General features: G+C 45.0%; 1 protein-coding gene across 2 annotated transcripts in view; it reads right to left on the reverse strand.

Annotated features, from left to right (window-relative positions):
* Akap8l (A-kinase anchoring protein 8 like) overlaps positions 1-15,750 on the reverse strand; it is a 33,980-nt gene that overhangs the window by 4,505 nt on the left and 13,725 nt on the right. For both annotated transcript variants that reach the window (XM_047531470.1, XM_047531469.1), the window contains 8 exons: positions 14,862-15,315; positions 14,683-14,779; positions 14,522-14,592; positions 14,128-14,191; positions 13,144-13,252; positions 11,560-11,701; positions 11,365-11,470; positions 11,015-11,145 (listed from right to left, as the gene is read on the reverse strand). In XM_047531470.1, the coding sequence (XP_047387426.1) occupies positions 11,015-11,145; positions 11,365-11,470; positions 11,560-11,701; positions 13,144-13,252; positions 14,128-14,191; positions 14,522-14,592; positions 14,683-14,779; positions 14,862-15,315 (1,174 nt within the window). The remainder of the gene's footprint in view (positions 1-11,014; positions 11,146-11,364; positions 11,471-11,559; positions 11,702-13,143; positions 13,253-14,127; positions 14,192-14,521; positions 14,593-14,682; positions 14,780-14,861; positions 15,316-15,750) is intronic.

Raw genomic sequence — 15,750 nt, forward strand, 5'->3', positions numbered from 1 at the left:
CCTTATGTTCCTCCATTTGTATCCTTAGAGTATTTGTAGTTCTTTCTCTTTTTTTTTGGGGGGGGGAGGGGAGATACCAGTAATTGAACTCGGGAGCCCTCAACACTGAGTCACATGTCTCACGAGTTGCTTAGTACCTCACTTTTGCTGAGGCTGGCTTTGAACTCAAGACCCTCCTGCCTCATCCTCCCCAGCCACTGGGTTTATAGGTGTGTGCCACTGCACCCGGCTTGTAGTTCTTCTTAAAGATGCCCTGCCTTTCTTTAAATCTATATTCCTAGATACTTCATACACTATGGTTACTGTGAGATTTTTAACCTCATTTATGCTATTGGTTATTACTAGAATAAAGAAAACCAGCTACTTTTTGTATGCTATCTTGAATTCCACCTCCTCATCAAATTCTACTAACTTAAGAACAATTTGCAAGGTGCAGTGACTAACATCTGTAATACCAGCTACTATACTAGCTACTCAGGAGGATCCCAAGTTCTAGGCCAGCCTGGACAACTTAGTGAGTACCTTGTTTCAAATAAACAGGGCTGGGAATGTAGCTCAGTAGTAGAGTACTTGGCTTAGCATGCTTTCAGCCTTAGATTCAGTTCCCAGTACCACACACACAAATATATATATATATATATTTTAAAAACATTTTTTTTTGGCTGGAATGACTCAACTTCTCTAAGAACATAATCACATTATTTGTACATAGTTTTCCCTTCCAGTATTTTATACAAAATGTTCTTTGATTTCATATTAAACCTTCTTTGCATTCCAGAAACAAATCCCAACTACTATACATCTGAATTACAGATTGATGATGATTATTATTTTCCTTGAGCATGTTTATGTCTTTAATTATAAACTAATCTACATTTTCATCTGGGTATCATCTTTACTTTTTGGAATTAAAATTTAAAAAGGCCTAAATATTAACTAGAGAGTACAGTCTTTTAGTATAGCAGGTAGAAGAGCTCTGTGAATCCACTCGCCAATGAAACTGATGAAAATTACTAAGAAAAGTCTCTGAATATGTCCAAGGAACATATAGCAAATGAAAAAATACTTAACAAGGAAAAGGTATTAAAATTAAGTGAGAAAGTGCGACAACAGCTGTGTTTGACCTATTGCCTCCCTGCCCTCCCCAGCTCAGTGTGTTAGAAACTCCACTCCAGATAGTGCAACTAGGAGGTCAAGCCCCAGCTTCTACCCACCTCATCACAGCTGAGGACTGTAACAGGATGGCAGCATTTCTCATCCTGTCCCCACCTACCTGCAGCTGAGGCTAAGTTCTGAACAAGTACAGGTGAGAGATGATAGCTCCTTTCTTCTGCCCAGTTCCCATGCACAGAATAGAAATCTGAGAATACTGGGGCTCACATAGCCCTGGCTTGTTCATAAAGTAGAGGTCCAATGTCAAGAGAGGCAGACCAAGACCAGAAAGAGGCCACAGCTCATTCACTTCTCCTCATCTCTTCCGAAGCACCAGAGTCACTAGTCAGAGAGAAGTACCTCTTTGTCCCCACCCTGAGTCTTGGCTTAGAGATTTTGCCCAGGAGAGCCTGGCCTTACACCAGTGAGCTCTTAATTTCTTTCCAACTTCACTGGAAAAAATAGAGTTTGAGACTTAGGACTCTCTCAAACAATGGAGGTTGTGGAGAAAAGGAACTGGAAGGAGACTGGAGGTCTGACAGTGATATAAATTAAACCATAGTCTAGTTAGGTTACCAGAGAGAATCAAAAACAAAACAGACAAACACAGCAAAGAACAGCCTCCCTGGGTTCAGAATGAATCTCAAACTATAACCTCAACAATCAATGCTGTAAAGGAGCACAAATCTAAACAGATTAAATCAGAGTGCAATTTATGCCCCAGGGCACTGTTGAGAATCATATAGCAATCATCCAAAAAAAAAATGGATAGTAACTGCCGAGTACAGTCAGGGAGACGGTCAGAGACAGCCCCTACCTACTAACTGCTAACCATGTCAGGGTGGTTCCCAGTCACCCCAGGGTGACTGCACATTCCCACGGCTTCCTCATTCAAGGCATAATACCAGAGCTTCACAGTGTGGGAATGAAAGAGACTTCTCCAAAAGAGACCTTGCTACAAAAATTTGGCTAGTCACTAATCAAACACATAAACAAATATAAGAACAAGATGCTGGATATGGGGGCTGGGGTGGGGACCAGTATCCAGACTTGTCACAATAATGTATTATCTAAGATGCCTAGTTTTGAACACAAAATTATGAGACATTGAAGTTAGGATGGTGGCAGATGCTTATAATCCTAGCAACTCAGGAGGCTGAGGCAGGAAGAATGCAAGTTCAAGGCAAGCCTCAGCAACTCAGGGAGGCCCTAAGCAACTTAGTGAGACCCTGTCTCAAAATAAAAAACAAAACGGTCTGGGGATGTGGCTTAGTGGTTAAGCGCTTCTAGGTTCAATCCCTGGTAACATCAACAACAACAACAACAACACCCAGATATTGAAAGGAAACTCTGACCCACATTCAAGAAAACACAGGAGATGATAGAAACTGCCTGAGGCAATGAAAAGATGTCAACTTTAACAAAGATTACAAAGTATTAAAAATGTTTAAGGGGGCTGGGGCTATAGCTCAGTGGTGAAGTGCTTGCCTAGCATGTGTGAGGCATTGGGTTTGATCTTCAGCACCACATGTAAATAACTAAAATAAAGGTATAAAATATACAGTAACATTATTAAAAAATGTTTAAGTAATGCTTAAAGAAGTAAAAGGTATAGTGACAGCTCTTCAAACAGACATCAACAAATTAATAAACTAAAACTAAAATATAAATCTTGGAACTGAAGAGTACGATAACCAAGCTGGACAGTAGATGGCAACAAAATTAGTGAACCTGTAGCTCAACAGAGATTATACAATCTGAAAAACAATGATAAAAATGAAGTCTCAGACAGTGGTGTGGGACACCATTAAGTGACCCAACTTTTGCATAACAGGAGCATAAGAAAAAGATACAGGAAAAAATACTTGAAGAAATAATGGTTGAAAGCTTCCCAAGACTGATGAAAAACTTATTCACACAAAGATCGATGAACTCTGAGTAGAATAAACACAGAGATTCACCAAGAGATATATAACTAAAATGCTAAAAGTCAAAGACAAAAAAAGGGGCAGGGATTGTGGCTCACTGGTAGAGTGCTTGTCTAGCATGCGTTGAGGCACTGGGTTTGATTCTAAGCACCACATACAGTTAAATAAATCAAGGTTCATCAACAACTAATAATAATTTTTTTTTAAAAAGACCAAGGAAAAATCTTGAAAGCAACAGGAGAAAAACGAATTATTACTTAAAAGAGAAACCCAAAGGTTCCAAACTACCATCAGGATAACATACCGAACGAAAAAGTCTGTCAACCAGAATCCTATACTGAGTAAAAGCTATCTTTAAAGCAAAATTGACCTTATGAAAAATCAGAACTGATAAAGCTGCGTGTGGTGATGCACGCCTGTAATTCTAGCTACCTGGAAGGCTGGGAGGATCCCAAGAAGTTCAAGGAAGGAAGGCAGGCAGGAAAGATGGAAGGAAGAAAGGCAGGCAGGCAGGCAGGAAGGAATTTCCTGTTAGTAAACCCCAGACAGTAATGTGAATATTCACTGAAGAATTTAAATTAATTATGCATGCCTGTAATCCTAGTGGCTTAGGAGACTGAGGCAGAAGGATCCCGAATTCAAAGCCAGCCTCAGCAAAAGTGAGGTGCTAAGCAACTCAGTGAGACCCTGTCTCTAAATAAAATAGAAAACAGGGCTGGGGATGTGGCTCAGTGGTCTATCCCGAGTTCAATCCCCAGTACCAAAAAAAAAAAAAAAAAAAAAAAAAAAGACATTATAAAGGCATAATTCTTTTCTTTCCTAAAATGGTTCTATAGATATATTGCAATTGTTTATCTTATATATTGCAGAAATGTTGCTAAAAAGGAACAAAGAAAGTGAGGGCAAGAGCATAACCACCAAATCCGGGAAACTACCAAATAAATAATCCAGTTTCTTCCTATAAATCAACTGCAAGAAAAAAAGGACATGAAGGAGCAATCTATATATTGAAAGGAGTTTGAGATATAGCAACCATCTGCTGTACATGGACCAGTCTGGGTCCTTAGTTCCTGATTTTTTTTTTTTTTTTTTTTGGAGGTGCTGGGGATGGAACCCAGGGCTCTGTGCTTGCAAGGCAAGCACTCTACCAACTGAGCTATCTCCCCAGCCCTTAGTTCCTGATTTTTAAAAAATCCAAGAAATTTGAATGCCAGTTATTTGGAGATTTTAAGTTATTACTGGGTACACTGGTATATGCCCGTAATCCCAGGAACTTGGGAGGCTGCGGCAAGAGGATTCCAAGTTTGAGACCAGCCTTGGAACTCAGCAAGTTCTTGTCTCAAAATAAAAAATTAAAAGGTCTGAGGATGTAGCTCAGGGGTAAAGTGCCTCTGGGTCCAATCCCCAGCACCACACCAAAAAAAAGTTATTATTATTATTAGTAATTATGCTAGTGATTTAAAACTCTATATTTCAGAGCTAAACACTGAAATGTTTATGGATGAAATGATGTGATATCTGAGACATGCTTTAAAAATAATTGGGAAATAGGGGATGGGATAGATGGAGTTATGAAATGGGACTGCATGAGTCAATGAAGGGTTTATGGGAATTTATCATGTTATTCTGTCCTTTGTACATGTTGGAAATTTCCTTTGTAAAAGTCTTTTATAGAAAACTGACATATTAAATATACATTTGCTTTAAGAGCAGAACAAAAAACCAACAAATAAAAAACAAATCAGGTGAGGGGAGCAAAAGTGTTCTGAGCTATGGAAATGACCATAGATAATAACTCTACAGAAACACAAGAAGAGTATGAGAAATGGGAAATAAGACTAATATTATAAAAGCTATGAAGATATAATCATTCTTCTTTCTTCAACTTCTTTAAAAAACAAAGTATAGAAAGTAATAATTACGACATAGTTACAGAGAAGCAACAATCTCCTTGGAATTAAAGTGTATCTGGGGGCTGGGAGATAGCTCAGTCGGTAGAGTGCTTGCCTTGTAAGCACAAGGCCCTGGGTTCGATCCCCAGCACCCAAAAAAAAAAAAAAAAAAAAAAAAATGTATATCTGAAGTAGACTTTGAGATGTTGTATGTATAAAAGGTAAGACCTTCAGGTGTGGTGGTGCACGCCTGTAATCCCACCAACTCAGGAAGCTGGGGCAAGAGGATCACAAGTTTGAGGCCAGCCAGCATCAGCAATTTAGGGAGACTCTAAACAGTTTAGCAAGACCCTGCCTTGAAATAAAAAACAAAAGAGCTGGGCTATAATGCAGTGATTAAGTACCCCTGGGTTCCATCCTTGGTGCCCACCCCCAGGAAAAAAAAAAAAAAAAAAAAAAAAAAAGATAAGGCCTAGAGAAACCACTAATGGAAGTCAAATAAAAACAAGACAGTGGGGAAAAAAAGAAAGAAAAAAAATCACTAGCGAGGCATGGCACAGGCCTGTAATCCCTGCTGGGGATTACAGCTCAGCACAGGAGGCTGAGGCAGGAAGATTACAAGTTCAAAGCCAGCCTCAGCAACTTAGTGAGGCACTAAGCAACCTAGCGGGACCCTGTCTCTAAGTAAAATATAAAAAGGGCTGGAGATGTAGTTCAGTGGGTTAAGTGTCCCCGGGTCCAATCCCCGGTACCAAAAAATAAATAAATAAAATAATAAAATAAAATAAATAAAATAAATAAGCACCATAAAACAACTAGGCATTAGAGCAACTGACAGACACTCCAGCAAATTGCAGTAGAATACAGATTCTTCTCAAGCACAGCAAACATTCTCTGGGATAGATCATATGCTAAGCTATTTTAAAAGGCTCATTAAGGAGCAGAAGATATGGATCCATGATAGAGTGCTTGCCTGGCACGGTTCACAAAGCCCTGGGTTCAATCACCACCACTATGCCCGCCCCCCAAAAAAGCCCTCAGTAAACTTAAAAAACTGAAATAATACAATGTATATTCTTCACATAGAATTAAATTAGAAATGAATTTTTAAAATCTGGGAAATTCATTAAGTAATGGATAAAACTGAACACCAAAATTTATAGTATGAAACACGAGCAGTATTCAGAGGAACATTTACAGCTATAAACATCTACATTTAGTAAATGGTATGAATAGGCAACAACAAATCCCATCATTATGTACAATTATAACACACCGATTAAAAAAAAAGTAGGAAAAAAAGAAGAAATGGGGGAAGAAAAAACCCAGCAACCTAAATGTAACACAAGCAGAAGGGAACTTATAAAAATTAGATTAGAAATTAATAGAGAATGAAAAAAGAAGAAAAAATCTCAATGAAATTGTTTGTTCTTTCAAATATTAAAAACATTAACAAACGTTCAGCAAGATTTACCAAGAGAAACAGAAGACTCAGATGACTAGAGAACATAACTACCAATCTCACAAAAATAAAATGAATTGGGGCTGGGGGGTTGTGGCTCAGTGGTTGAGCACTTGCCTAGCATGTGTGAGGCACTGGGTGCGATTCTCAGCACTACATATACATAAATTAATAAAATAAAGGTCCATCAGCATCTAAAAAACTTTTTAAAAAATAAAATGAATTAGAGAATAATACTAACAAAATATAACATCCTTTCAGTAAAAAAACCCCTCAACTATCATATTTGACCCATGAAGTCCCAAGTTTTCAATTCTATGACAATAAAAATTTAATATTAAATTTTAAATTAAATTATTAAACATTAAAACATTCAAAATTCAAATATTATTTCAAATAATATTTAATTCAAATATTAATTCAAATAGATCACCATAATAATATTTAATTCAAATATTAATTCAAATAGATCACCATAAGTGATCTATTTATTGCTCATTTTTTATAGGTGTTCTATCTGGAATGATGGGACAAAATGGGTAATGTTGAGTGACTGGGGTTATCCCCTTAAGATATAAACAAGGACATGCACGCTCGTCACTTGTGTTCACATTATACCATAGGTTCTAGTCAGGGTAATTAGTGAAGAAAAATAATTGGCATACAGTTTGGAAAGGAAAAAGCACAACTAATTCTGCAAATAACTGATCTTCTACCTAAAAAAAACCACTAAAACAGCATTAGAATTAATAAATAATAGCTCTTGCTTACCATGTGCAAGACCCAGGGTTTGATTCCATTTCTAAATGTATCAGATTCATTCTCAAATATTGTTTTTCTTTTTAACAACCACGGGGGTGGGGTGGGGGGTGGGGGAGCACAAGACATTCTGAAAGCTCCAAAACAGTTTTGAAAGAAATTAAAATCTACATAAATTCAAAGATATTCCACATTCATGGATTAGAAGACAACATTGTGAAGGTATACTCCACAAATTGGTCTAGAAAATGAACACAATCCTATCAGAATACCAGTTGGTTTCTTTGGAGAATTTGTTAAGTTGCTCCTAAACGCATGGAAATTCAAAGGGCACAGAATAATCAAAATAATTTTGAAAAATAACAATAAAGTTGAAGAATGCCCATTTTATCACTTCAAATCTTATCATGAGGCTATATATAGTACTAACATAAAGATAGAACCATGGAATACTGTTTGAAATCCAGGAATAAACCCACACAGCTATGCTTCACTAACATTCAACAAGAGTGCCAAGATCATTCAATGGCAAACAAAAGGTCTCATTTCTTTTTCAAATGGTGCTAGGACAATTAGATATCCACATGTAAAAGAATGAAGTTAGATCCTTACCTCACACCATATGAAAAAACAAAATGGATCAAGGTCTAACTGTAAAAGCTAGAACCATAAAACTCTTGGAGAATAAATCATAGGGGTAAATCTTCATCATCTTGGATTTATCAGTGGATTCTTGGACATGACACCCAAAGTGAAAGCAACAAAAGAAAAAAATTGACCTAGGTATGGTGGTAAATACCTGTAAATTCCAGTGACTCAGGAGGCTGAGGCAGGAGGATCACAAGTTTGAGGCCAGCCTTAGCAACTGAGTGAGACCCTATTTCAAAATAAAGTTTATGAAGGACTGGGGATATAGCTCACAGGCAGAATACTCCTGAGTTCAACCACCAGTACAACACACACACCCACCAAAAAAAAGATTTACTATTTAATCAAGCAGTCCATTCCTAGGTAAATGCCCAAGAGAAATGAAAACAGATGTGCACAGAAGAACTCGCACACAGATGTGCACAGAAGAACATGCACACGCTGTTCCTGAGGGCATTACTTTTGTTTTACTATTTTTTTTTCTTTTAGTTGTAGATGGACACAGTATCTTTATTTTATTTATTATTTTTATGTGGTGCTGAGGATTGAACCCAATGCCTCACATGTTCCGGCAAGCGCTCTACACTGAGCCCAATCCCAGGCCCTGAGGGCATTATTCTTAAGAGCCAAAAGGAACAAACAATCCAAATACCCAAACAGATGAATGGATAAACAAACACAATATGCTGGAGCAGTGGTGCAGGCCTGTAATCCCAGTGGTTCAGGAGGCTGAGACAGGAGAATCTCAAGTTCAAAGCCAGCGTCAGCAACTTAGTAACAAGGCCCTAAGCAACTTAGCAAGACCCTGTCTCAAAATAAAAAATAATAGGGTTGGGGGATGTGGTTCAGTGGTTAAGCACTCTGGGTTCAATCCCTAGTACCAAAAACAAAACTAACAAACAAAATGTGGTATATCTATGTAATAGAATATTCTTAGATTACACAAAAAGAATGAAGTTCTGATACATGCTATAGTAGATGAACCCTGAAAATAGTGTGCTTAGTGAAAGATAGCAATCACAAAAGGCCATGTATGAAATGTCCGGAATAAGAACAATCTGTAGAGATTGAGAAATGCGCCTGGTGGTGCACGCCTTGGTAATCCCAGCAATTTGGGAGGCTGAGGCAGGAGGATTACAATTCAAAACCAGCCTCAGCAACTTAGCATGACCCTGTCTCTAAAGGGCTGGTTCAGTGGTAAAGCACCATCTGAGTTCAATCCCTGGTACCAGAAAAGAGAGAAGAAAAGAAAGTATGTAGCAGACTAATGACCGTGTAAGTCTGGGAGAGGACAGGAGGTGATAGCTAAGGGGTATGGATTTCTTTTTGAGGTAATGAAAATCCTATAATTGTGGCAGTGGCTTCTGATTATACAGAAATCTATATATAAACTAAAAACTACTGAATTGTACATCTTAAATGGGTAATAATATGGTATGTGAATCATATCTCAGTAGAGCTGTTACTAAAATAATAACAAGAAGTTTTCCATTCATTACCATAGTCCAGAACTTTAAAAAATATAGTATTTAGCTGGGTGTGTGTTACACACACAGTTACTTGGTAGGCTGAGGCAAGAACATCACAAGTTAAGAGGCCAGTATGAGCAACTTAGATCATTCTCAAAGTAATAAAAGGGCTGGGGGTGTAGGTCAGTGGTATAGTGCTTGCCTAGCAAACATAAGGCCCTGGATTCAATCCCCAGGGATTGAAGGGATGGGGAGGGGGGATGAAATTAAACACACAAACACACACATGCAGCATTTAAATTCTTTTAGGATCAAGTACTGTCACTCATTACCCCTATATTGGGGGGTGCACAGGTTAAACCCAGGGCTTCTTGTATGTAGGCAAGTACTCTACTATTGAGGCTCTATCTCTTCTTGCTAAATTGTCCAGGCTGGCCTTGAACCTGCTATCCTCCTTCAGCCTCTTGAATAGCTAAGATTATAGGAATATACCACTGTACCCAACTTCCCCTAGATTTTTTCAAAGATTTTAATAATGCATGTATTCTGTACTCTCCACTGTCTGTCTTCTCTCTCCCTACCCCCTCTATCAGTTCCCAAGCTAAGAATCTTTCTGGGCAAGATCCGTACAGCTTTTCTGTTGCTAAAGTCAATGGACCCTTTACTAATCTTTCTAGACCCCTCAGTGATATTTGCCAATACTCAATCTGTGACTACCCAAGCCAGACCCCTGGATGAGAACTGCTGCACTGAGGAAGACCAGAAATGAGGTGGGATGGGTATGAAAAAAGAATGAGAGATGCTATTTCCTATGCGCTCCTTAGGTGTTAGCAACTCATAAATCCAACAAGTCTTATTCTGATTATGGTCACATCTCCCTTTAGTTTAGAACTGGTCTTGGGCCTCTGAGCTCTCTCCCTACTACAGTCCTACCACATCACCTGATTTCTAACAGCTACCTTCTATCCAGCACGTTACCCCTTCAACCAGAAACACCTTCTCTGGCCTCAGTGCTAGGCACTCCAGACATGCTAGCAAACAAGAACATAGTCATTCCTTGCCAAATGGTGCTTCTCTTTCTGAAATAGATATACCCAACCCCTTGCCATGCAAAATCAGTTCCCAGAGTCAGAAACCTGAGTCATCCCTGGCTCCTGGTCACTCCCACAGGCCAACCTCCTATTCCTGTACTTTGAAAGCTCTCCTCTCACCCTAGATTATAGCAGCCCCTCATTGGCTTCCAACTCCCTCCACAGCAGGGTGCTGAGGTCTCAAGGTCAACATCAACCCTAGTTTTGGTCAATCACCTACCACTTGAAAACTCTGCCACCTGCAGAAACAAGTCTGAAGCCTTCAACCTAGCACATATGAACCTCTGAAGTGCAACCACTGCTCCAGCAACAGATGCAACGTACCCTTCTCCATCTCTTTTCTGAACCTAATCTGGTGGTTGGTCCCTAGGCAAATGGAGGTCTCCACATCCCATGGTGTACTGATCCTGAAGACCCAGCTCAATATCACCATCTCCCAGGCCACATCCTCATCTCCTGGCTTTTTCTATGTAATCACACTGATTGCACTCGTCTGGAAGTGTCCTTATCTACTGCCCCCTGCCTTCCCCTCTCCTCATTACAACCGCAGGACCTTCCCAGAGGCCTCATTCAGTTCACCCACAGGAGGGAGGGGCCACCTATGGCCACTCACCCTGCGGTTCCTGTTGTGATCCATGGTCTTGAGGTGCTTCTGGATGATCCCAAACTGCATGGGAATAAAGAGGTCACAGGCAGCACAGTGGGCTGCCTCCACCTTCTTCACAAAATGCTCCATGGCAATTTCTGTAGGGGGAGAAGGAGGGGGTCACCACTGGTTTCAGGTGCCTAAAACAAACCCAGAAGACTAGGAAAAATATCAGGCCAGCTTCTCAGCTTGATGGGACCAGGCTTGTCTCACTGACCCTTCCAGAGGAACAAAGGGGTGTCAAAATCCTGTACAGAGAAGCAGAGGAGGGCAGGCCGAGGTGCTGCCTGGTGGGAGGTGGGATGGAACCTCCTCACCTTGGGTCAGATCCTGGTCTCGGTAGATCTGCTGGATCAGACCATCAAGATCCTCCACAGTTTTTCGGAGCTCCTCTGTCTTTTTGGTTTTGTTGGTGACATACTCCTGTCAGAGACATGGAATTTCACATAGGCTGCCCTGTGTCACCAGGGGCCCAAGAAATCAAGAGGCAGCTATGCTGCTCTGAAGCTCACCTGCAGAAAGTCAGCCGTCTGCTTAGGGAGCTTGGTGCCTACATATTTAAAGTGCTCCTTGTGGAACTTGCTGTCAAGGTGGCTGGCCATCTCATCCTCATAGAAGGTCCGGTATTTGCAGAGAGAGCACACAAACTGGATCCTGCCACAGGAGAGAAACAAGCAGCTGAGGCTGCAAGGGTCCCAGGGAAAGGTGCTGCCGCCTCACCCAACCCAGCTGCAAGCCCTGAAACAGGGCTTGCTCACGGGCCTCTGAAGTGCGGTCCCAGCAGAGGGACAGGCTGGGACCAGGAGGGTCGGGAGCAGAAAGGGAGAGTCTGCAGGCTGCAGTTACTGCAACGTAGGGGCAGGGGAGGAGCTCTTCCTTCCCACAGGCAGGAGGCTGAAGCCTGAGGCAGCAGCTGCTGCAACAGGCAAGGAGTCGCTGGAAGGTTGCCGGAGGGCCACTCTACCAAGGCTGGGCAGCAGCTTGTGCACTTGGCCCAGGTGGGGACCGGAAGGAAGGATGCCCTGGCGTGAGCCAGGTGGCCCTGAGGCGCAGAGTGGAGTACGCAGTCCCGAGGCAGGGCCCGAAAAGGTGCTGCATCTTCCTTCTGGGTTCTGGGGAACTCAAAGGCCCAGCCCATCCTCTGCTCAGAATGCTTGGGGGTGGTGTCGGGAGGGATGGAAGGCAAGCAGGCCTGGGCACCTGCTGCCTCATCTTCCTCTTCCAAGAAGAGACCAGTCTGAGCTGGAAGGAGGGCGCCTGCCCGGCCTGCCAGAGGGCAGCCTGGAGTCACCTGGGCGAGGTGCTCTGTCTGGGCCTGGTGTCCACAGCAGAAGCCCGGGGTCTGGGGCCTGGGCTGGAGCAGGCCGCCGTGGCAAGGGGCGGAGGAGGCCAGCCGCCACCGAGGCCTCGGGGCAGGTCCCTACCTCTGCCGGACGTCCTTATCTGGGCCACGGGGTCAGCTTTGTCTGGAGAGCCCAGGGGCCGGGCGCCGGCGAGGCTGAGGAAGGTCCAGCAAGAGCAAGAGTCTGAGGCGGAGGAGGCAAGCGCCAGTGCGGGAGCCCTGAGGGCAGACAGACCCGACCAAGGGGCGTGAAGGGCTCAGCCACAGACAGGCCCGGCCTGACAGGGCCGGCGGGTAGGGCAGAGGGCAGGCCCGAGGCTGCCATAGCCCACAGGTGCTGCCATCTCTCCTGAGCACGGCGGTGGCCTCTTGGCAGCTAGCTGGGGTGGCACAGGCGCCTTGGACCTCGAGTCTCTGATGAGCTGGCCCCCTCCCTCAGGGGCATCGGGCCCCCAGTGCACCTCGGGGCTCGTGCGCTGAGTGACCTAGCGCTGGAGCTTCTGGGCAACGGTGCTGAGCAGTGTCGGGTCTCAGGCCACAGATGCCAGCGGTCGCCAGGCGGCCACAGAGGGGCAGGGGACGAGTCAGGCCTTGGGAGCTGGGCCTGGCGGGAAGCAGGGTCCATGCACGGCTGAGCAGGTGGTGGCTCCCAAGGGAGGCCAGAGGGCGGCGAGATGGCAGAGCTATGGCCCTGCTCTCCTGGCGGCAGCCCCAGAGCGAGGCAGAGGCAAAGGGATGGAGGGAAGCTGGTTACCTTTCCACCATGCGGTCTCGCTGCCGCTTTTTCTGTTTGTCCTGGCTCTTCTTGCTTGCCTGCAACTTGCGTTTGACCTGGCCATTCTCATCCTGGGTGATAAGAGCCCCTGTGGGAACAGAGTGATACAATCACCAGCTTGGTTCTGCCACAACAGGGCAGGCCCTAAGGCCTCTGGTTGAATCACCCGCTGTCCATTCCAGAGGGTCCATCTGAGAGCAGTTGTTCACACAATGCCTTTGGCCATGAGCAGGGCTGGGTACCCTGGGCTGGATAGGAAGTGGGTTTGGCCTAGGCACCAGGAGTGGGGGTATACACGCCGAACCCTCTGCTCTCCAGAACACCCTCACTCTTTGGAGTGGGCCACGGGGAGGCTGGAAGGCAAAAAGAGGCTGTCTTGGAGGGGACACTGGCACATGTTCAGAGCGGCCAGGTGGTGGGATGCAGGGAGGCCGCTCACATGGCCCTGCCCACCCCCCACCGGGCACCGCGGCAACAGTGGGCTGAGGCTGGATTTACTGGTAGGTACCTGCTGGCGCTCATCACTCAGATGGGGGGACACGGACTCCCAACAGGGGCTGGAGAGGCGCTAAGGGAGAGGACACGCAAACCAGAGCCGTAAAAACTGCACCGAGGGTCCCAACTCAGACACCAGCCACTGAGGACTCGGAACTGCACGTTACCAAGGGACCAATAGCAGGGGGTGTACCTAGGGGTTCCCACAATTTTGCTTGCGGCCCCCACTGGAAGGCAAAACCAATACGCTAGACAAGGACACTGCCATCCATGGCCTCCACCTGGGAAGAACAGGGACAGGATGGGAAGGGGCAGGGGAGGAAGCAAAGTCCCTGCCAGCACATACCCAGCCCACAAGGCAGGTCCCAGCCAGCCACATTCCTGCCACAACCCTGCCCTCAGCTGGATCCTTCCCATTATGAGTACCTGAAAGAGTCACCTAAAACCCAAGCCCCCTAGAAGACTCACCTTTCTCCGAATCTTCTTTGCCTTCTTCTCTCCCATCCTCTTTTCCTTCCTCATCCTCTCCTTCCTAATATAATTTTAAAATCCAAATTTAAAGTGTGCAGTTACTTATAATGACTCTAAAAGACAAGACCCAGGGCCAGAAGCCTTACAACCTCCTGCTAGCCAGTATACAGAGGGACTGTTCCACCATTTCCCACGAGGAAACATGCTGCTGCGTAGGCAGCCTGCACTTTCTACCAGACCACACTGCCTTCTTGTGCTGATCACCCACCACCTGTGCACACAGGTGACAATACCACATAAGACTCCTGTGGTGGGGCCTGCACTCAGCTCAGTTTGGTCTTCACAGACCCCACCTGCAGGAAGAGCGAGCTCAGGGCCAGGGGCCACTTACTGCTCTGGAGCCTTTTTCCATAGCGTCGATACCTTCAGTGCCCTCTGCGGTTTCCCCCTCAGTGCCCTCATCTGTAAGGACAGAGGAGGCAAATTCAGCCCAGAATCTCCATGGAGGCAGGGGAAGGGGAAGGAGGCAAGGCCCCACGCCACCATGCGCACCATTGTCTGAGTCACTGTTTTCTGAGCAGTCTGTCCGGGTAGCTTTGCTGTCCGGCTCGTCAGGACTGCCACCCTGCTTTCTCTTCTTCTTTTTGGTCTGAACCAGAAAAAGAAAGCTGGGTCAGAGGGGATGGATCTACTCCAGGAATAGGTCAGGAGGGGTAGGCTGCCTCACTTACCCGGAAATCAGCCGTAGTCCAGGTTTTCCAGGTTCGCCTCATCTGCTTCATGCCATTGCCAAATCCAAAGCCAAAGCGGGAGCCACCTGGGAAGGCGCCCCCGCCACGCATGCCCTGGAACATGCCATACTCAGGGATGATGTTCTGGGAGAAGAGGGAGGGCAGCCGGGAGGCACCAGGCATGCACTGGCCCCGGGCCCCCATGGGATCTTCCCACATGCGCCCATAGCCCGAGGCCATTGGCCTGCCGCTCCGGGCATCCCGGGCCCAGCCCTGAGCCCTTGGACCAAAGGTATCGCTGCCACGCATGCGGAACTGGTCACGGTAGGCATCATACTGGCCCTCATAGGCCATTTCCATCTCAGGGTCAAGCTCGCCATAGTCATAGCCCGACCGGTACAGGTCTCGCTCACTCAGGACAGCCCTTGAGTCACAGGCCTCATAGGAATCATATCTGCAGAGACAAATGGCAAGCATCAGGCAAAGACCCCTCAGAATCGATTATGTTCAGCTGGCTAAAGGCCAAGTCAACTGCTCCTGCCCTCCCTTCAACCTCCCAGACGTGGGACAGGAAATGCAGCTCTAGTACCCACCCTGCCCAGTCAGGAAGACTCAATGTTCAGAAATACCAGTTAAAATATTCTGGACTCTTAAGGGCAGAGAATACTAGAAGTAGGAAGGGCCTCTTGGCTGACATCCTCATAGGGGCCTCACTTAGGGACCCTAAGAGGACCAACACTTAGCACGAAAGCTCTAATCCAAGTCATTTCTATGAGGGGCAAGGCTACACCCAAGGTCTTTCGGAAACCAAACTCCATTTGTGATGGGCACAATGCCCAAGGCTGCTCGTCAGGGGAAGAGTTAAGTATCCCAGCACACTGAACACTTA

Source organism: Sciurus carolinensis, chromosome 17, assembly GCF_902686445.1.
Source record: "Sciurus carolinensis chromosome 17, mSciCar1.2, whole genome shotgun sequence".
NCBI classification, from domain to species: domain Eukaryota; kingdom Metazoa; phylum Chordata; class Mammalia; order Rodentia; family Sciuridae; genus Sciurus; species Sciurus carolinensis.